The sequence below is a fragment of the Glycine soja genome, chromosome 14 (assembly GCF_004193775.1).
Source record: "Glycine soja cultivar W05 chromosome 14, ASM419377v2, whole genome shotgun sequence".
Lineage (NCBI taxonomy): Eukaryota > Viridiplantae > Streptophyta > Magnoliopsida > Fabales > Fabaceae > Glycine > Glycine soja.
In genome coordinates, this window is record NC_041015.1 from 27,760,254 (window position 1) to 27,783,619 (window position 23,366).

General features: G+C 32.4%; 1 protein-coding gene across 2 annotated transcripts; it reads right to left on the bottom strand.

Moving 5' to 3' along the window:
* Positions 1-204: 204 nt before the first annotated feature.
* LOC114384608 (disease resistance-like protein DSC1) lies at positions 205-21,432 on the bottom strand. Of its 2 annotated transcripts, XR_003660737.1 has the most exons (6): positions 20,811-21,432; positions 16,269-17,367; positions 15,856-16,161; positions 14,149-15,710; positions 13,889-14,009; positions 205-8,140 (listed from the first exon to the last, which is right to left on the bottom strand). XR_003660737.1 is itself a non-coding variant. In XM_028344314.1 (5 exons), the coding sequence occupies exons 1-5, from the start codon at positions 21,293-21,295 to the stop codon at positions 13,958-13,960; spliced, it is 3,504 nt and encodes a 1,167-aa protein (XP_028200115.1). In that variant the 5' UTR covers positions 21,296-21,432; the 3' UTR covers positions 13,740-13,957. The 2 variants fall into 2 exon arrangements, 1 of the variants encoding a protein (XP_028200115.1); XM_028344314.1 differs by lacking the exon at positions 205-8,140 and having other exon boundaries at positions 13,740-14,009.
* Positions 21,433-23,366: the final 1,934 nt, after the last annotated feature.

A 23,366-nucleotide genomic window follows, 5' to 3' on the forward strand; every position in this document is an offset into this window, starting at 1 on the left:
CCTTTTACTAGGCACCCCTATTTCGGAACAGATATTCTAAAATAAGATGCTCTTTAGGAATATCTATTCCGAAATATAGTTTTCTGTATTCTAAAACACCTATTCCAGAGTAGGTTTTGAGAGTATTTATCATATTCTAGAATAGTTATTCCAAAACATGAAAATCATATTCCAGAACAGCTATTCCAGAATAAGATAAGTACTTTGAAAACCTACCTCAAAATAGGTGTTCCGGAATACAAAAAATTATATTTTGGAATAGGTGTTCCAGAAGAGTATCCTATTCTGGAATAGTCTGTCGTAATAGGTAGTAGGACCCCCCAACCTCAATATAAGTCTTGAGTATCCCATGATTCTCTAATCTATGAACGCTTGCAAGGGTAAAAATGGTTTGGGATTTCAATTGGGTTTCTATTTCCACAAACCACTTTCACTATCATGCAATCTTTGTCCTCTATCGCGTGCGCGACCATGACATTGTCGCATGTGATTGTCGTTAAGTTAGAATCACACTATTGCGACACTTGTGCTTGCATCTTGTACCTTTTGTTCCCTTGCGCGTGGCTATGGGTCCTGATATGCTTTGCGCACAACCGTCCTAAGAACCAAATCATGATTCCATTGTGAAATTTGAAGTCAACAACCTCTCTCATGGTGGAGGATCAGATCTTGTTGGTAAAAGATGACGACAACACAATAATTGGCATGGAAGAAGGTGCTTAGGCGACATAGGGATTGGTAGGGAAGAGGAGGTGCAAGGGCTGAGGGTATTTTTGATCATTTGAGGCTTTTTGGGAGGTGTAGGGACCTAAATGGGAGATGTAGGAAAAATACCTCAATTTGGTCATTTTGAGTTTCATATGGGTTTGAACAGTAGTAATTTTTGAGGCACACCAGAACCTATGTATTTACAAAGTAGTTTTGAGAAGCAACTTCTCATAGTATATTTCTTGTGCTCATTATTACTTTAAATATTTCCAAGTTTGAGAAGAGAGTTTCCTTGCTCCTAAGATAATTTTGATAGTCAAGAAAAAGCTTATGGGAAAAATATTATAAGCCTTTTGTGTTTGTGCAGAAAAGGCATAATTATTTTATTTTTTGTTCAACACGGGTAGAGGATTTGCTCTTAAACTCCAAGTAATTGTATTGTTTACCTTCCTTTGATATTGGATTGTTATTAACACCTCAAAGCATTCTTAATTTTTGTTTGAATTGATGAATTTGGTTGAATTGGGAAATTATGATTTGCACATGATTGATTATAATTGGGTTGTTTTTCTATGTTGGGGGATCTTCTTTTGTTGTAGGAATGAACTTAGATAGTTAGGGCTTTGTTGAGATTGTAGGATTTGGGAAGCTTGGGTTCACTAGAACCCATAATCATGAAGCTCTTTTTCATCGCTTGTTGCTTAAGCGAGTTAGGAATCTCGCTTAATCGAATGGGCTGACAGAGGCTAAGGATTGCCTCTAGAAGTACTTGCTTGAAGGAGAGTGTGTAAGAAAGACTAAGTGAGTCTCTATAGAGATTCGTTCAAGTAAGAAGTGGTGTTCGCTTGAGTAAGGGGAAGTGTAAAATAAAAGAAACACACTAAAGAAGGGTTGAATAGTGTGTGTGTGAACTTTGAAAATTTTTTTTGTTCACTAAAAACACTCTAAAAGGGGAACTATTCACAAAGCATGATTTTATAAACAAGGTTCTAAAATAGGTTTCATCCACTAAAAATGTGAGGAAAGAGCACAAGCGTTAAACATAGAACACAAGTTTTATTATGGCTCACTCAATCTGAACTACGTTCGTATCTTTTCCAACTTCAGAAGGGTCCCAATAACCAAATCAAGGTTACAAACAAGTATTCTTTAAGTTACTCATGGTTTTACAACAATAATCTTCCTTTGAGATTGAAAAACTGAGTATTCTTTCACACTAAGCCATTCTTGGCTTTCACAAACAACAAAGAGTTTGAAGATTACAATGAATCTACTCATAGAGTAAGGATATAAAAATTTAACATATGATTACAAAACATTGTAATGCAAAGATGAACTTTCAAAGCACTTTTAGTATCAGAGGATGTTTCGTCCAAAGATGCTTGATATTTTGGTTAAAAAAAAGTTGTTCTTTCAAGGTCTTTTCATTTAGTCTTTATATTGGAAATGAGAGAAATATTATTTTTTTGTAAAATCTAAACCCTTGAAATTTTCCTACTATCAATCTTCATTGCATGCAAGGAGAGCATGGCAAGTTTTTGCTTTTGACATGTCTATTTCTATAAAGGAGAGAGAAAAACTTGTTGCTTGAAAGGTATTGTCATGTTTCTAAAAAATAGTTGTACTTTTTCTGATCATTTTTTCACCGCAAATTATCTCCTCCTCTACTCTCATATTTGATCAAGATTTAGGAGTAGTACTTATACTCAAACTTTCTACTTTGCATTAAATGCTTGGAATTCAAACGTAAGAGAAAATACAAAATATAGAAGGAATATAATATAAATAAAGGAATATAAGAGCAAAGAAACCTTAGCATCCAAAAACATAAAGTTCATTACATGATTCTTCTTTGAACAAAAAACTTAATCAAATACATAGATCACTATGTAAGTTTCTATTAGGCATTGGACGAAGGCAATGAGTTACACGCTGAATTTTCTATAAAGCAGTAGACATAATTCTTTTCCTAGCATGTTAGATGCTATGTAATTTTATAAAACCATTGGACAAAGTCCATTTTAGCGCTTTGGATGCAGGTTCATTTAAAACATTTTTAGCGTCTAAGGTTGGAAAGATTATACCTATATCAGTATTCGAGGCATGTTTTTTCTACATGACTCATGTAAACTCATTAGTCCATCAAACTTTAATATCTTTGTTATAATCAAAATCATGAGATTTTTTAGGGGCTGGACATTTTCCTTGTCTTTGATTCTAACGAAGTGTTTAAGCAATTATAGCCTTGCATAAGCGAGAGGATGAGGATAGTGTGTGTGTGTGTGCTTTCTTAAACCCATGAAACACTATGACCGTTAACTTGTATACTTGTGTTGAAAATGTGACGTTGTTTTGATACATGATGGCTATATGTTTTGTGAATATAGTGACACTATGGTACACGTGTGATGACTTGAATGTTATGAGGACCTAACTTATATGAGGTAGGATCTTCCATATGGATAATAATTATGTAAAATCATGTGCACTTGTGTTGCCTATGCATCATGAACATGTATAAGTTTTGAACATTGTTGTTGAGCTTAATCGGGTAGACCATGAATGAGTTCATGTGGAGCTAGCTTTGGCCTTGGGGTTGTTATACAGTGTTGATCTCTTTATAGCTCAAGTTGATCCCTTGGGTAGGAGTGAACTTTTCAAGTTGCGTAACCATGACGCGCCGCTTGCGGTCTCATCTTAGTCAAGATTGTTAGTGTTGGGTCATTTTGATTCAAGTAAGGTTTTTCTCAAACTGGTGCAAGGACCTTGGAATCAACCACTACCATAATTTGATTAGAAATGAATTTTCTACAATTTTTAGTTCCTGAATTCATTATCAGGAAGAGCAGGCATCAGTTATAGAAATTTTTTTGGAAAATTATTTATTAATGTTGCTTATGAGAAGGAGTATATGAACAAGGAAACATTGATGTAGCAATTGAAAGACAACTCAATAGATTGCATGCGATAGAAGACAGTCAACAACTAAATAGCTCTATAACTTGCACATCTAAGATTGTGCCTTCTTCTGCATTATTGCATGCTTGGTCTAATGAAAGTGTATGATACATGTGTGAGACAGCATAAATAAATAGTCGATTTTCTGGAAAAACTACTATAACAAAGACATGTTCTTGTTCATAATGAATTCAAGAATTGAAAATTGCAAAAATTTCTTTTCTAATCAAATTACGAATGTGGTTGCTTCTAGGATCCTTACACTAAATTAGCTTTATTCATGTTAAATAACTTTAAACTAGTGTAAGGATCCTAGAATCAGTAATTACCGTAATTTGATTAGAAATGAATTTTATGCATTTTTTAGCTCCTTAATTCATTATTATCAAGAACAAGCATCTATTATGACAATTTTTTTTTGAAAAATCGACTATTTATTGATGTGACTTTACAAAAGCAGTATATAAACCAAGAAACATTGATGCAATAATTATAAAGACAACTCAAAAGATTGCATGCGATAGAAAGCCGTCAATAAGTATATAGCTCTATTACTTGCACATCTATTATGGTGCCTACTTCTAGGTTATTGCACGCTTGGTCTAATGGAAGTGTATGGTACATGTATGAAGTAGCATAAATAAATAGTCAATTTTCCAAAAAAAAAAAATTGCTATAAGATAGACATGTCCTTGTTCATAATGAATTCAGGAATTGAAAATTGTAGAAATTTCATTCCTAATCAAATTACCATTGTGGCTAATTCCATGACTGTTACAATAAATTAGCTTTATTCATGTTAAATAAGTTTAAACTAGTGTAAGGATCATGGAATTAGCCATTATCATGATTTGATTAGAACAGACATCTATTATGGCAGTTTTTTTTTGGAAAACTGACTATTTATTATTCTACCTAATAAATGTAACATACACCTACATTAGACCAAGCATGCAATAACCCAAAAGAAGGCACCATATTAGATGTGCAAGTAATAAAGCTACTTGTTGAATGCTTTCTATCACATGCAATCTATGCAGTTGTCTTCGCAATTGCTGCATCAATGTTTTCTGGTTCATATTGAAATATAAAATATCACCCTAGAAGGGGGAATTGAATAGTGTGTTAGATAAAACTTAAAGCTCTTTGCAAAGAATATGATTTTCACAAACAAATATATTGAAATACCGGACTTAGAGTGTATCGTCCAATGAGTGAAAAAACTACTTGTTTAAAACAAAACAAGGATTGTTGTCCAATGCTAATAAATAGAGTTTTCACAAAGCTCTTCAAGTGTAGACTTGTGTGATAAATATGTCAAAAGGAAGCACAACAGAATACTAATCAAATAAATTTGGAGAGAAGTAGAAACACTTATGTTTATACTGGTTCACTCAAACAGAGCTACATCTAGTTTTCTTTTACAAACCAATAAAGGATTCTACTAATCAAAACTTGTTTTCAACAAGTATTATGTCCTGCCACTCCTAGTTACAACAATATTCTTTAGGCCACTTCTGGCACACTCCTTAGACTTCCCTTGAATCTAAAAACACCCAAGTATTATTTAACACTAAGTCACTCCTAACTTTCACAAACAACAAATGATTAATTGAATCATATATTCAAAATACTCAATAGAGTGGATAAACAATTAGGCTCGAATACAATGAAAAAACTTTGGTAAGCAAAGAATAAACAACTTAAGAAAGGAAGGTATCATCCACTGTGTTGACAGAAATGATAACTTTGAATATCACTTTCTCATTTTTCTTTTCGTTCTTTTTGTTTCTAATAGCAGAGCTTGAGCTTTAATATACTTTAGTGTAGAGATTTGTTATAGGATTAACACTTGCCTTGATAAGACCATTGTCTCACAACTAGAGGCATTGACACACATTGTGTTCTCATGGAGAGAGAAGGAATAAAAGTATAAACAATAACATGTGCTCCATCCTTTACAACACTAACTACTTGGAAGAATATTCTTTCAAAATTCTTTTATTCTATCCTTTCTTACTCGAAATTCGAATGTTAGTAATTCAAAATAAAAGAGTCAAAATGAATTTACTAAAGATAAGTTCATGTACCTTTCTTTTTTGCTAACATGAATTCAGTACATGGTTGGATGTCACTTATACTTAATATAATTCAGTTTATGTAAGTGAATAGGTCCATTGGACATGACTAAAAGAACACAATGTATAGACACTAGTTTTCATAACAGAGTGGATGCTAGTTTATAATAGCCCATTGGACACTGAATGCTACTTTTAATAAAACTAAGGTCCGTTGTGAATGAACATGACTAATAAGAGCATTAAGATAGAGAGTTATTACCAGGTTTGCTCATATGTAGTAAGTCTTGTTTTACTTAAGAATAACTCATCATTCCTTCAATAATTTATATATTTGTAATCATCAAAATCATGAGCAAGGATGGATCGTCTAGTTGTGACTAAGTGGGCCGTCCAAACTTAACACATATACTCATTTTTTGAAGTAGCATTAATAAATAATTGATTTTTCAAAAAAATTGTCATAGCATATGTTTGCTCTTGTTCATAATGAATTAAGGAACTGAAAAATTGTAGAAATTTCATTTCTAATCAAATTATGATAGTAACTGATTCTAGGATCTTGGCACTAAATCAACTTTATTCATGTTAAATAAGTTCAAACTGACGTAAGGATACTGGAATCATCCACTACCATAATTTGATAATAAATGAGAAATTTTCAATTTTTAGTTCCTAAATTTATTACGAGCAAGAACATGCATCTATTATGACAATTTTTTTCTTCTTCTAAAAATCGACTATTTATTAATGCTGCTTAACAAAATGAGTACATGAACTAGGAAAAATTGATGCAACAATTGAAAAGACAATATAATAGATTGCATGTGATAGAAAGTAGTCAACAAGTACATAACTCTATTTCTTGCACATCTAAAATGGTGTCTTCTTCTGGGTTATTACATGCTTGGTCTAATGAAAGTGTACGGTACATGTGCTCGGTAGCAAAAATGAATAGTTGATTTTTCAAAAAAAAAATTCTATAACTGAGACATGTTCTTTTTCATAATGAATTCAATAATTGAAAATTGCAGAAATTTCATTTCTAATCAAATTACCATAGTGGTTGTTTCCAAGATCCTTACACTAAATTATCTTTATTCATGTTAGATAAGTTCAAAATGGCATAAGGATCCTAGAATCAACCATTATCGTAATTTTATAAGAAATGAAATTTTTGTAATTTTCCGTTCCTGAGTTCAGTATGAGCAAGACTAGGTATTTGATATGACAATTTTTCTTGAAAACCGACTATTTATTAAGGTTACCTGTAGAAGTGTCATACATTTTCATTAAACTAAGCATGCAATAACCCAAAAGAAGGCACCATCATAGATGTGCAAGTAATAAAGATATCTACTTGTTGACTACTTTCTATCGCATGTAATTTATTGATTTTGTCTTTCCAATTGCTGCATTAGTGCTTCTCGATTCATATACTCATTTTGTGAAGCAACATTAATAAATAACCAATTTTCCAGAAAAATTGCCATAATAGATGTTTATTCTTGCTCATAATAAATTCAGAAACTAAAAATTACAAAAATTTTATTTCTAATCAAATTGTGATAGTGACTGATTCAGGGATCCTCATACTAAATTAGCTTTATTCATGTTAAATAGTTTTAAATTGGTGAAAGGATCCTAGAATCAGCCACTATGTACCGTAATTTGATTGAAAATGAAATTTTAGCAATTTTCAGTTCCTAAATCCATTATGAGCAAGAACAAGCATTTGTTATGGCAAATTTTCTAGAAAACCAACTATTTATTAATTTTGCTTCACAAAAAGAGTATTTAAATTGAGAAACATTGATGCAACAATTAGAAAGACAACTTAATAGATGGTGCAACTAGTATATAGCTCTATTGCATATCTAAGATGGTGCCTTCTTTTGGGTTTTTGCTTGCTTGGTCTAATGGAAGTGTATGGTACATGTGTAAAGTAGCATAAATAAATAGAGATGTTCTTGTTCATAATGAATTCAGGAATTGAAAATTGTAGAAATTTCATTTCTAATAAAATTATGATAGTGGTTGATTCCATGATCATTACACTAAATTAGCTTTATTCATCTTAAATAAGTGATTCCAAAACACGATGGACTTGTAAAATGTTATCCAACATACACAACTTTGCATTACCTTTGACGTGGAAAAATAAAGAGAAAAAAAGATAAAAACACATAAGGAGAAAGAGAGTTCTTACTGTGTCTCTAACCATGGGAGAAAGTGTAGTATTATGGTTGCAAAGATCTAGGCACACTTCCATGCCTAAATTTCCATGTCAGACCATCAACACTCTCTTCCCTTTACTAGCCCACCAAACCCCTTACTCCTTCATGAATCTCGTGCCCCACTACTTTGCAATCCCGAAAAAGGTCACAATCAACCACCTACACACAACCTCTTTGATCACCTCTTTCTTATCCCAACTCTTCACCCTAAAAACCTAAGTGTGACATGAAACTTGACATGCTTCATGGTCTCATTGAACAACACAAGAAATTGAGAAAATCATACATTAATCTCATGCTAAACAAAATCACAAGAAACATGTGAGAGAATTGCAAAAAGATATTAACAGTAAATGAATAAGAAATAAATGGAATTAAGAGGGATAAGGAAAGAGAGAACAAACTCATCTTCTGACATGAGGAAAAGTTGGTTGACATTGAAGGGAATGGGAAATGCTCATAAAAGAAAAAAGAAAAACCAAAATTCAATTTTTTTACAAATTGAAGAAATCAAAAGGAAAACCTAAGGTAAACAAGAAATGGAGAAAAATATAGAAGGGGTTATTGTAATAAGAGGAAGGCCAAACTTGAAGAACCTTAGAGCCAAAAGTGAGGCACTAAAAGAATCAAGAAAGAGAGAGATAGGTGAAATGTGAAAATTATATTTGAGTAGAAGAAAATGAATGTTCCTGATTTAAAAAATATAAAACAATAAAACACTTGAATATGTAATCTAAAAAATGTTACAATATTATGTTATCTCAATCTATACTAACATTTTAATAAATGTAAAAGAGCAAATGTTGCTAAAGATCTTGAAAGAAGTAGTGCAATGTTATCATAAGCATCTCAAATTAACTGATCGGATGGTTAGCTTGAAATCGATCATATAGTCGATCTGAGCGGCACATTGGATCACACATGCATACAACCTAGAAGAAATTGGTTCAGCTCAACCACTTTTGTTAAAAATCAATGATCAAATGGGGGATACGAACTTGATCGACAAAGACAACATGAAGAGAAGAATAGAAATAAAGAGGCTAAGAGAGAAAGAATGGTGTGGGTATAGAAAGGGATCTTAGAAAGAGAGAGTTTCATGTAAAGAAAATTTGATTTTAGAAGGAGAAATGGAAGAAGGGTGTATGAACATCTCTAAGTTTCACCTCAATTTGCAGAAGTTGTGCCTCTGTGTACTTGTGAACAACACAATTTCTTTCCTTTGTGTTTGTGATGTTTCTTTCATCTAGTATGTGCAATTTAGGGTTTTTTTGTGCTTTTAAGCTTTTCATTCTTATATTCCTCAACTGGCCCAACTTTTAATTAAAAAGGCACTTGTTATTTACACCCCCTTTTTTACATCCTAATTATCCATTATATTCTTTTTACTTAAAGGAGTACACCCCTAGAAAATCATTTTCCTTTTCGCAAGTGTCTTTATTCAAGAAATATATTTCTAGAACTATATTATAATTCCGGAAATACATTTTCAGAATAGGTATATATTATTTCAAAAAAACATTTCTTGTAGCAATAAATTTATGATCGTTGAAGTTGTAAACGCTTATCTTACACCCCATGTTTATTAGTCTTATTTTCATCATATCATTAGTGTTATTTAAACATATCTTAAATCTTGTTTTTATTCTATCTTTATTGTTCTTTAAATCCTACTTTTGAACCCCATCTTCACCTCATGGTATAGAATAAAATACGATTTTGGCAATGTTAAGCCAAAAACAATACCAAATCCTACTTGCTGATGGTAAATTAAGTTTAACTTTGAAATTTAATTTATAGTATGTTTCTTATATTCTTGTCATCATGCTTTTAAATTAAACAAGATTTTAATTAGAATATATATTGACAATATGTATATTTTTTATATTGTCATCCAATAGTAAATTATTATATAACTAAAAGTGATTAACTTTTGTAATAATTATTTTAAGAGTTGCATTTAAATTATTTCTAATATATATATATATATATATATATATATATATACATATATATATATATTGATTCACAGTGTAAATTTTTTGCTAATAGCTAGTATATTAAAATTAAATTTGGTTCATGACCTTAAAAGTAGCTGATGGGCTTGCTAATATTGTTTATCCAAATCTAATAGACAACTTTGGTTCCATCATAAAATCAAACGTAAAATCAAAATTTTGCTAATTTCCACTTTCATGGACTTGCTGATGGGCTTTGTTTATCCAAAGTTGAACCAAATCAAGTAAAAATTGGGTTCAAAGCCCATCTGGAGTTCTTGAAAGTAGTTGATCCAGAGACTTCCTTGTTTCTCAACTAGGTAAAAATTTTAGTCTGGGCTTTATCCTTGGCCAGTTGTCTCTAGATTTTGTCATCTTGACAAATTTTTAAGGCTACTTTCTGGACATAAGAAATTAATTAACCGTAACTTAACCTTATCTCCTAATTATCTTAGAAGACTGGTTAGAAATTTTTCTTTCCAGAAAAGTTGTTGACTATCTTCTGTGGTATAAACTCTAGTGAGGAAGGTTTCTCTGTACTACCTAAAATCTGCTAAAGTTTTACACTTAAGGTTGGATAATAATTCTGCTGACCTATCTTTCTAGAGTGATGGGTTATCAATAAAATGTTGGGCTATTGTAAATATAAGGGTATTAACAGCATCAGGGATCTCCTCATTACCATCATTTGTAATGATTTTCCCATTGAGATCCGTTTTAACAGTGCTGTATATCTTTGATTTTTCATCATTAGTGAGAGAATTATCCCACCATCCTTTTAATTGGCTGGAGAATCTTGCAACCAAAATATCTATAATTGTTTCTTTCGAACACTCATGGGATGTCTGGTATGTCGTGACTACCATGGTCATGTGTTGGAGTGTATTCATGATATTATATTCTGTTTGAGCATCTATATTCCATTAATAGATGTTATTTGCACTAAAGCTTTTAAAATTACTTTCGCCTCTTTCTTCTAGTAAAAGATCAGGGGTGGTTGGCCTTTGGTAATAAAGTTTGGAAGGTGTTTTCCAATGTTTGGTGTTAATTGGATTGATATCTTTTACTGAACCTTCCTTAGTTAATTGTTCTGAGTTCTGGTCACTATCATCGTTAATGACATTAATTAGTTTGGAGGTGTTTCTAGTTCTCATCTTGGATGATTCCTTCGACGGTTGGGGTGTTTTTGGGATGATCTTAAGCAAACTATTAATCTTGCTTAATAATTCAATATTGTTATCACTTATTTCTTCTGTAAGGGATTTTTTTTTCTAAGTTTCCTAAATTTTTGTTTTGCCTTTTCACTAATCTTAAAAGGTTTGAATAAATGTTTTTCTATTGGAACATGTGACATTGATACTTCATGGTTTTTGGGTTTAGGAGATATTTTTTCTTTGCTAATGGATTCTCTTAATACTTGAAGATATTTGTTGGTGTAGTTAGCCTGTTCCATTAGGCTTCTCATGTCTTTTGGGGTAATGTCCTCTTTGACATCTTTCATTTTAAAGGGTGTGGCCATGACAAGTTTATCATTACTAATTTTGACCTTTGGCAATTGATACTATATTGTGGGAGGTAATTCCGATTGGATTAACTCACCATCTTTGATTTGCTAGCTAGAAATAACATTGGTTGTTGGATCACCTATTATGTCCTGTTTCCAAGGGTAGTCTAAATTTTCTTTAATGGTATAAGCATGAAACCAATCAAAGAAATGAATATTAATTTTGACTCTTTCGACAAATTCATAAAATTTGTATTGGATTTGTTTTATTTTTAACCCCTTAAAATGTTGAAAAAACCATCTCCTTTGAGGTTCATTCTCTAGAGACTAAAAGTTTTTCTAAGGGTTTCTTTATCAATGCTAAATTCGTCAGATAACATCATAAGGTTCATGCATAGAGGAATATGTTGGAGATTGTATTGATTTTTGTTCATCCTCTTGTTCTTGGTTGTACGTGGTTCTAGGTATACTAGAAGTCGTATCTAATCCTTGGAGGTTTATGCTAAAAAGCTGGTTGTGTGACTTAAATCTAGATAATCCTACTGGAATTATTCGGGTCCTTACTGAAAAAGACCTTCTTGCTGATTCATACTCAGATTGTCTTGAGGCTTCTATTTTGGACGAGAAAGAGTTTCTTGTATTGAAGGTTATTTCAACCTTACCAAAATTATCTTGTTTAATTTGCTCTATGGTAGGGGTAGGTCTGGGGATTGAAGGTGTGGCCTTGTCCATAACCCATTTTTCAGGAAGAGTTACCTCATCCCATTTTATAGTTATGGGGAGAGAAACATTGGCCTTTTTTATATCGGTGATAAACAAAGTTGTCTCTCCTCTTTGGGGTTTGAGAAGGACTCTGGATGCACAAGTGTTCATGACCTTATACTGGATCCTATAGATTAAAGCTGCTGGAATTGATCCTTCTTTCATGTCAAGTCCATGAAAGTGAATATTTAGGAATAGAGAGTCAATAATATTTCTATCCATCAGACTCACCGTTTTGTTTGGGTAATAGTTGAAATAGATTGGTCCTTGCCCTAGGCTTGTTTCTATTGTTGCTATTAAAGAATCTTCAAATTTACTGTGCCTAATATCCCTAAGACACATTAAGACTGCTGCGTCTATTCCTATGTCAATTAATGGTTCGATTGCCACCTGGACACATCCTATGTGTAGGTATTTGTATTTTCTACTATGTTCAAATATTGAATTTCTTGATAATAAATGAAATTCTTCCCCTATGTCTTGTCCTAAAGTAATATTATTTTCTACCATCTTAATTACATAATCAAAACTGTGTTTGTCTTTAATTATCTTAGGAACATATAGTGTATCCTGAGGGATTTCTGGAATGTTCCAGTCATCCATGTTTTGGTTTATCTCCTCGAACTGAACTTCCTCATTGAAGAGATTATGTTTAGGGATGACCTCATGGGTTTGATTGTCTTGTTCAGTGAGCAAATTTAAGTTTCTTGGATCAGAGTTTGAGGACGAAGATGACAAGTAAGAACGAAAAGAAATACGGAAAAATGATCGTAAAAGATGAGACATAATAATTTTCATCCTCTAGTATCTTTGTCTTCATGTGGTTCCGTAGAAATATTTCCATAAGGTTATATGTTACTAAGTTTCCTAATACATATATTTTTAACTCTTTTTATTAGGAGTATATATTCCTAATACATATAAGTACCATCAATTATTTTCTGCACATATTTGTCATCCGATACAGAATTAACTACCAGCAGTTATGTTCCACACATAGCTGTCACAACTGCTTCTAACTCTCAGTTCCTATCATCATTGCCTGGGTCCTTGTTGGTAAAGTTGTGGGTGGGTTTAGTAGATGAAAGTGAAAAATTAACTTAAGTTTAGGATGAAGATGAACTTCTTACACAATAAAAATTAGATGAAGACTAAATTGAAACAAAAAGAAAATAAATAACAGATATAGCTGAGTTTAAAAATATGGCTTTTGTCACTTTTTGCTTTTATTGATATGTTTTTCCTTGGAAAAGCTCTTAGACCCTACACAACTATATTTCTAAATAATCTAGCTAGCATACAAAGTGTAAATTTCCCCGTTCTTTCTTTCTTTACCCTTCTGTTAAAAGTATTTTGTTATTTCAACATTGACATGTTGACTTTATTTATATATTATAATTTTTCATAGAAAAAATAAAAGTAAAGAGCATGAAATAAAATATAATTTTGTTGTTTTCTTACTTGAAAAAAAATATAAGAGTATAAAATAACAGTGTAAAAGTAAAGAGTTTTGCATTGATCAAGCATGATGAAAGGATTATGTTATGCTTTAAAAAAATTACTATTAAATAATTGATCCTAAAAATGACCAAGAACAATAAAACAGACTTAATGCCTTATCATACTACCATATTCATACCCTACCTATGTCTCTCCATCCTTTTGCTTGTACATCTTCATATTGCAACAGAGTGGCACCACAATTTCATCTTGTTACATGAGGTCTCCACCAAATCCAATATGCAAGAGTTCTTCAAGAAGACAACTGTTCATAAATAGCAATATTTCTACATATAAATGCTATGAAGCTTGTTTCGCTGTAATTGAAAATGCAATAGCAACAATGTATGCATTGTAAACAAAATTAAGTACCCTATCAGTATAAAGATATTTAGGAAGATTACCTCAGGTCTTCTGTTTCTTCTGCTTCAAAGTTTGAAGTTCTGAAGACACATTGCTTAAATTCTTTTGTTGGAGGAAATGTTTCTTGCTCATTAGACTCAGATTCCTTGACTTTATTTTGGACAACACTGGGTTCTACTTCATGAATTTCCCTGCTTTCCTTGTATTTGCATCCTCCTTCTTCAAAGGAATACATCCAACGAAACCCACACTCTTTTATAACCACTTCATCGTTGTTATTTTCGGTTTGAACAAAGAATTTAAATGTAAGCTTTGGATGATGAGTGGTGCTCTTATCATTAATGGCTTTCCTCTCTTTAATTATTTCAATTACCTGCTTGCAAAATTGTTCATCATACCATATAAATACGTGATCTTCCGTAAATCCAAACGGAGGATCGAGACATGACAAGATATTTTCTTGTACAAAGAAACTTGATATATTCTTCCTTTCATCCCGGCTAGTCTCCAAGTAGCATTCACATCCAATACTTCCATAGCAACCAATGTTGCATGATTGGACTTGAGAAACAACAAAGTAGAAAATAAAACCCAGCAAATTAGGGGGAAGTTCAACAGTGACCAAAGCTTGTGTAAAGTGGCAATGGAACCAATCTCGAACTTTGCCACTTCTAGCTGGTAAACAGTAGCAAATCTTACCATTTCTTGCTAATTGAAAATAATAAAAATCACCATCCTCATTCTCCAAGGATGCATCCTCATTTTCTAATTCTGTTGCTGGCAATGGTTTTGATCCAAGTTCAATCCTAACAATGGCATCTTTCAAAATTGCATCAAATGAATGTGCATCCAATTTTATACAGTTAGGGAGCAGGAAAACACAGTTGGGTCTTTTGGATGATTCAATTGTTGAACTTAACACTGTCTGAAGAGATTGGCAGTTCCAAACAAGGAAGAACTGAAGGGATCGTGGTAGTGCAGGTATATGTTGAAGTTTTTTGCATTCACCAACTTCAAGAACTTTTAGTTTTGGAAGATCCTTAATGCTTTCGGGTAACCTTATGATGGCACAATAACATAAGCATAAGTTTTTCAATGATGATAACAAGGAGATGTTGTCTGGGATTTCACACAAGCTTCGATAAAATACTAGACGTTTTACTGACTGGAAGCCAGAGTTAGTCATTAACTTATGTAAGGTGAAGAAAGCATCGCATTTGTGTTCCCTTGACTCAGAAAGCGAGATTTGATCCGTAAAGTTTTCAGGAAGATCCGCAAGACCATTATTAATTAAAAAAGAAAACATATTGAGATTCTTGATATGCAAAATTGATGGGGGCAGTTCATTCAAACCTGATTGTACTAAAAACAACGCTCGAAGAGATTGTGGCCAAGTGTTGCTGCTAAGGCTCTTAAGCGATGAGCACCCGCTCACATTTAAAATTTCAAGCTTCGGGAGAGAGCAAATTGATTCATCAACATAAGGCAAGCTTTCACAACCACGCATACTTACATATTTAAGATTTGGTGCATGAGACAACTTTGGACACTCCATAAGGTGCTTGGAGCCATGAAGGTCAATTCTCTCTAAATTTGGCAAATTCTACATCAATATATAATAGACCAAACAAGTAAGGACATTTGCTTGTAATTTTTTTTAATTCGTTTTTTTATAGAAAGAGACTTGAATTTCTATCAAAAGCAAAACTGAAATATAAATACATAATTTATATGTGAATGATGCGTACCTGTACTCCATGCCAAAGTTTTTCCAGATTGCTATATGGCATAGAAAGCTCAACAAGCTTCTCAGGGCAAAAACTTGATGGTAGAGATTCTAATGGATATCCATTCCACCCCAAATATCTTAAATTTTTAGGTAAGAATTCAAGACCCTTTGGAAGGTACACTGAATTAATTCTCTCAAATTCTCCTTTGGGGGATTGGAAAGCAAGTAATCTCATGTTTGGCATCTTTCTGAATGCTTTGGAGCTTAAATTTATATATGAAATTTGAGTCATATCTAACCATATTCCTTCAACTGTATCAGTTCCCTAACAAATAAAAATTAGAATTAGTATCACATCTTTTGTAATAAATTGCAGTTTTTCAATACAAAGACAAGTGTTTAGAAATGCCAGTCACGGTATCGTTCACTTACTCCATTATTTGTCAATATATCAATGACTTCCTCAGGATCCCACAATCTACTGCGTTGCCCAGGGTTTTTCATGGATTCTTCACGAACAACTTCTCTACCCATTTCTCGTATCAGATCATGCATATCTATGCAATTACTATCTGATGTAATAGTGATAAGAGCTTTGTCTAAAAGACTTCTTATCCCTATGTCTGCAGAAAAATTGCAGTCATTTAATATTTTTGTTACACGGTCTCTTCTTTGCCCTTTAAAAAAACAAGTTATGTCAAGAAAAATGTTTTTCTCATCATCATCTAATCCTTCATAACTCAATCTGAACACTGCCTGAATTTCTGGATTGGGAATTTTCTTTAATTTACTTAGTGCACTATCCCATTCATTTTCACTTCTAGAACGGAGCAATGATCCCAAAACTTTCAAAGCTAAAGGGATTCCTTTGGCATAACCCATTGCTCTTTTTGATAATTCCTCGTACCCCTTTTGAGGATAGGTTTTGCCAAAGGCATTTAAGCTGAAAAGTTCCAGGGAGTTTTGAAAGTTCATTTTCTTGACTTCATGAATTTTGTCAACAACTTCACCCATAATTACATGCTTATCTCTGGTTGTCACAATGACTCTGCTACCAGCTCCAAGCCAGTCACGGCCCACTCCAACCAAATTTTCAAGAAGTTCCGAGGTATTCACATCATCCAGTACGATAAGAACTTTCTTACGCTTGAGTCTTCTTGTAATGATAGAGGGTATCACCTTAGGAGTGTCAATATGAAGATCTTCCCTTAGTAACTTAGAAAGAAGTTCTTTGCATATGTAATTTAGGCCATGCCTTTTTGATTCCTCTGCCACATTTTTTAAGAAGCTACTGCCTTCATACCGAGATGAAATCTTATGAAAAATAACCTCAGCAATAGTTGTTTTACCAATACCTCCCATGCCCCAAATTCCAATGACTCGAACTTCCTCTGAATCAATTTTCAGTAATGATTCAATGCTTGCATAGTTTTCATCAGATACGAACTGGCCTCTAAAGTCATTTGGGTACTTATGATTTAGTTTTTGCAAAATAACTTTGATAATGTCTTCAATCATGTTAGATTCAGTCCTATATTTACAAAGATTAAATAAAAGTAGTTAGTTACATATAATGACTTAGTAAATAAAACTAAACTTTTAATGAAAATAAATCAATATTGAGAAAGTAAAAATTGGATTTAAGGACAACTACCCTTTTCTTTTTACGGGAGACAACTACTTTTATACACCACTAGATCCCGCGAGAGGATATAACAAATATATAATAAATTAAAACTTCCCCCATGCTTAAAGTAAAAGAATGTAAGATCTTCGTGTTAAAGGTCACTTTGTTTCGTTAATTGAAATTTGTTTGTTAGTTTGTTAAATGTTAGATCGTTAGTTACCACTTCTAACAAGCTCTATAAATAGCATGTAAACACACTCATTCTGCATATTATTCAAATGAATACAATGATTTCTATGGGACTCCATTGCTGTATTTTGTGCTCTATGGTGTATGGCCACACTATGGTGTAACTTGCATTTTTCCACAAAGTTTTAATTGATCAAGAAAATGGGATAACACATTAGAAATTTTAAAATCTGACAAATAAAAAACATTAAAAATTTTAAAAGTAGCTATAAAATATCTCATTTTTTTTCCTTAATTTCATTGGATGATACTATATCTCTTTATTCTACAATTTAACATTGAAATATAACAACACCCTTTAGACACCCACATGGATTTAAAAGTTTTCTTTTGTTTCTTTCTTTTTCTTTTTAGCTTAAATATGTTTTAGTTTCTAATAAATTACCTATTCTTGTTTTCGATCCTTATTAAATTTTGTATTATTTTGAGTCTTCGATCTATTTAAAGTATTATTTTAGATCTCTATCATTAGTTAAGTAATATCATATATGTTAATTTTTAAATTATTTAATGGGTTCTCATTATCTGTTGGTTAAAATCTATCAGAAATTACTTTTTTAAGAATAAGAAAATAAATTCTCGAAGGTATAACCATTTTAACCCTAGTTTATTTTTACTCATCCCCTTTTACTAGTGTGTCGCACCACTAAACCTTTCTCTCTTTCCCACCAAAATCCACAAAGATAATTGTGTGTTCTTCTACCCCCTTGAAGTTGGTCTGTCAGTGATGTCGTTGAACTTTCACATCAAGTCCGTTTGTCCCACACTAGTCTGATCTCTTTTCCCCCCTACCCTAACCCTTCCTCCTCAGCTCCAATCGCCGCCTCTCAATGCATCGATTTCGTTCCCATTTGAGCTTCACTATGATGCCTCTAAATTTGGTATTGGTGCCGTTTTGAGCCAATCCAATCGTCCAATTGCCTTCTAGCAAGAAACCTTTTGGGCTAAACTTTGCTATAGTACTTATGCATGTGGAACTTTATGCCCTATTTCAAGCATTCAAACACTGACACCATTATCTTTTCCACCGTGAATTTGTTCTTTTCACTGATCATGATGCCTTATAATATCTTAATTGGTAGCCTGAAAAATCTTTCTGCATGTCATGAGCTTCTTGGCATGCATATCTACAATAGTTCACATTTGTCATAGAGCATAAATCTAGGCTTCTAATAGGGTGGCTGATGCCCTCAGTCCCTGGCTTTGATTCCTTCCTGGAATTTTGACCCTTTCTTTATTGCAGTATTGTTGAAGATACAAATTAGTGAACGCACAAATTTTGTTTTACAATATGCTTTTCTTTTCATGGCCTTCAACTCTGCACCGCACATAGTAGTATGCATTTGAAAATCATCCAAGAACTGCACAATGAAGGTCATGTTGGTCGTGATCGCACCTTATGCCTTGTTTCTGACTCTTTCTACTGGCCCACTTTGCGCAAAGTTGTCAGCAGAATCATCGACTGTTGTCATGTTTGCCAAGTGTCCAAGGGTACAACCACCAATGCTGGACTATACTTACCCTTGCCTATACCCCACTCAGCCTTGGGAAAATATTAGTTGGACCGAGACCCAGTCATGTGACCACCAGTCTGAGTGGGTCTTCAGATCGGATGTGCATATGACCCAACTCAACTTGGTTTGACTCGACCATTTTTCTGGAAGAACTGATGACCCAGACACATTTAGTCAATCAGATGGGTGACTCATCTTAAAAAAATGTCCTTCGTGATTCAGTCAGAATGCACATCTCTGACTGGAAATCATGGACGCAGCTCTGATGAGGTCAATTTTGACTCCTGCAAGCTCCTATGGATGTTCGATTGTGGTGAGGTTACGTATTTTTCTTCATTTATAGTTGAAGCAGAACACACATGTAAGGCATGTGTGTAGTGAGAAGCATCGACTCAAAGGCATTCAAAAAGGCACGGTGGAAGAAGAGAGGTTGATTGCTTCTCAAAAATAAAAAGCACAAAAAAGGATGAGGGAACAAGAAGTTGATTGATTCTAAAAATTAAAAATGTGATTTGAATTCCATCTCCTATATTGATCTTCTCATTTAGATTTTAAGATTTAAAACTTGAATAAATACCTATTTTTATCCTTGAATTTGTTTGATACAGACAAGAAAGTCCATGAAAAATGAAAAATTAAAATTTGATCCAAAAAAAATACAAAAAGTAGACAAATTAATTTTATCATTAATTTTCTTTGTTAGCTCAAAAGGTTGTGCTTACATGAAACTTTTGGTGACGATGTAATAGTTACAATTGTCACGTGTCATCTACCTTGTTGTTACGTGTAAAAAATTTGAATTTTGAATTTGATTTCGAAACTTAACAACTTGTTGTTTTAGTCTCTAAACTTAATCACTAGTTAACATTTTGATCCCTAAACTTAATTATCTATTATCATTTTGGTCTCTGAAAGTACTTTGAATTCATAATTAAGTGCCCCTAGATATAAATTATTAACATATTGATAATAAATGAATTTTTGTTTATAGTTATAACAATTATTTATGGTGATGAAAATTAAATGAAAAATAATTATCAACTAAAAAATTAGAAATGTAGGATTGACCAGGGTTGACCTAAAAGTCATTTGTGTTCGTTTTTAATGAATGAGTACACTTTTTCGCATAGAAATGACTTTCTGAGCAAGACCACATAGCTTAAAATGTGAAAACGAAAATTTTATCTTTTATCGTATTTTTAGGGGTACTTTTGCTATATTCTTTATGTAAGGGCCTTTTAGGCATTTTATTTTTCCTTCCTTTAAAATTTGTGGTTCATTAGTACTTTTCTATTTATATGCACCTAAGCCTTCTTGGGATGACAGTTGTTAATTTAACAAAATTTGAGATTTTCACAATTTTCAACCCTCAGAATTCTTAGAAATCAGCGAGACGTTGAATCCTCATTTCCTTTTCCCTTACGTTTCACTACATCACTTTGTCTTGTAAAATTAGTTACATTTAATTGGTTTGAGGTTTGCTTATAGACATGAGTTATGTGTAGTATGTGAAAATAATCCTTAAACATTAGAATTTATATAAACAAAAGCTGAAACACTATAATATATGGACACAACATGCACCTGTACGCATCAGAAAGGAAGCCTGATAAATTGGCTGCTTCATAGAGAGCGTTCTTCCACTTTTGCATCTTGTCCTCCGTCACCTTTCTATCCTTCTCGTGTTTTGCGAATGCCATGTGATAACTCCCACTTTGTTTGCGTACCTCAGATGGATCTATTTTGTAGAACACCGGAATAACATCAACATCTTCATGTTTCTTGTATTCCATTAGTTGGATGAGTTCATTCAAGCACCAACTAGAAGACGCATAGTTCTCTGAGAAAATAACCAAGAAGAGAGTGGACTCTTTGATTGCTTTCATGATTTCTACCCAGATCTCGTCTCCTTTGTGGATCCTGTAGTCTATGTATGTATCGATGTTGTTTCTGCGCAGAGCAGCATGAAGATGGCTAGTGAAGTCAGCGCGAGTATCCTCTCCTCTAAAGCTGATGAAAACATCATATTTTTTGGTAACGGAAAAAGAGGAAGAACAAGTAGAAGCCATAGATATGCTATTGCTACGCTATGGGTGTGTGCGGTAGAAAATGCAACTTTGTTTTCATGTCTAATCTAAATATGTAATGTGATAGGATTGTAGTGTTGACCGTGTATCTCACGCACCGCGTTTTTCTTGAGCCTAATATAAAGTATAAATATAATAAAGAGTGAATAAATTAATCTATTTAATTTATGACGGGAAGAAGTAGAAGCCATGGATATGCTATGAGGGTGTGCGGTAGAAAATGCAATTCTGTTCTCAGATCTAATGTAATTAATGATGGGGATTCTGTTCAAATTTTTCCTTTTATATTGATATAAAAATGTAGTAGTTAGAGGCGTGGCCGACCGGATGATGCCAATTTTTTCCATGTTCCTTACTTTTTTATAAACTAAACTAAATCTTTACTATAAATTATACACAGTATAAGGGACGGAAATTTGCTGGTCTTTTCTAAATGAATTAAATAAGTGTCATTCTTTATTTTGATAGTGATTTGTTTGGACAAATTAATGACTTAAAAACAAAGTAATAATTAGAAAATGTTTCATAGACACCCATATGCAATCTAATATCTAGAGAGAGAAAAAAATAATATAATATTATATGATGCGATAGAAAAATAGAGGAAAAAAATGAGAAAAATCGATAGAGTATTTAAAAAAAAATTGGATTATTCAGGCTTTTTTTTATCAAATGGAGATTTTTTTTTTCAAGGTCAATTTTAAATTATTACTAAGAATAAAATAGTCCTAACAGGTGTTATATCTTTTGAGTTAAAAGTAATGGTATGATGTGTTACAATTTATTATTTTTTTATTTTTATTTTATCTGAAATCATAATAGATATTACCACTTTTAACTCAAAAATCATAATACCTATTATAATTTATCCCATTTTTTATAATTATTTAAAATTGATCCCGAAATGAAAAAAGAAAAAATAATTTGCCCCGCAAGAAACCGATTATTGATGTATTATTACTTAGATTAGATGGGGTGATTGCATACTGTGTGCGATGGCGTTAAAATTATAACCAGGGATGTCGATGCTTTTCCATACCCCTTTCTGTTATATATTAAACTAGCATCATACCCGCTCTCTACACGGGTGAATTGGCTGCTTTTGCATGTTTTAGAAAAGTAAATAATGTAATATTCAATTTATTAAGGTCAATTCTATTAATGGAATCAATGTTTATGTGGTGACAGTGGCGGATCAAGAGACATTTTCCTTAGTAGGAGAAAAATAGTTTATAATATTTTTTAAAAAAATATCAGAAGCTTTTATAAAATATGACAAAAAAAATCTAAATAATTAACTTTCTACAAATTACAATTATCCTATATCCTGTTTTATGATTTTTTTCATTGTCAATACATTCAAAAATTAAGGAGAATAAAGTAGTAAAATTAGTATCAAATTATTTTCCTTTTCTAATTTCTTATACTTTTTTATATTATTTTTTAAAAAAATATGTTATGGGAATAATACCTATTTTTTTATGGAAGCATATTTTTTTTACTACACATTTACAAATAAAATAAAAATTCTTGTGGGGGCATCCTTCAGCCGGTGGTGGTGAGTATATAGCTTACAAAATTGTAAACTATACTAGCCAGTAGCCCATGTGCCAATGCACGGGATGATACTCCATATTTGAGTATTTGAAAAGTTGGAATAATTAATATTGAGTTACATGTAGGTAATAAAGTATGATTTTTAGGTAATAAAGTATGATTTTAAGGTAACTTGTTAATATTATATATTGTTTGATATTGTTTAGAATAAAAGAAAGGATGCACAATAAAAATATGCGAATCAAACGATTACATGATTGGATAATATGTACCTCACTAAGTCATGAAACATCAAAAACACTAAGTCATGAAACATCAAGAAGTAGAAAAAAGATATGAGAAAAAATATAAGTCAACGAAATAAGTTTATAATTAATCAAAGCAAACCATAAACTATTCAGTCAAAATTAAAAAGAAATTGAAAAATTGTTTGATACCCAAAGGTATTGAACTTACAACATTAATAAAAACATGAGAATAAGGCACATGAAAGAAC

What these genes read in the sequence shown, in the direction of transcription:
- LOC114384608 (XM_028344314.1), bottom strand. Translation starts at nt 21,295, where the DNA reads ATGGCTTCTACTTGTTCTTCCTCTTTTTCCGTTACCAAAAAATATGAT. An exon ending in ATATATTGACAAATAATGGA is followed by an intron (nt 16,162 to 16,268) that starts GTAAGTGAACGA and finishes TTTATTTGTTAG; the next exon opens with GGAACTGATACAGTTGAAGG. An exon ending in GAAGAAACAGAAGACCTGAG is followed by an intron (nt 14,010 to 14,148) that starts GTAATCTTCCTA and finishes ATTTATGAACAG; the next exon opens with TTGTCTTCTTGAAGAACTCT.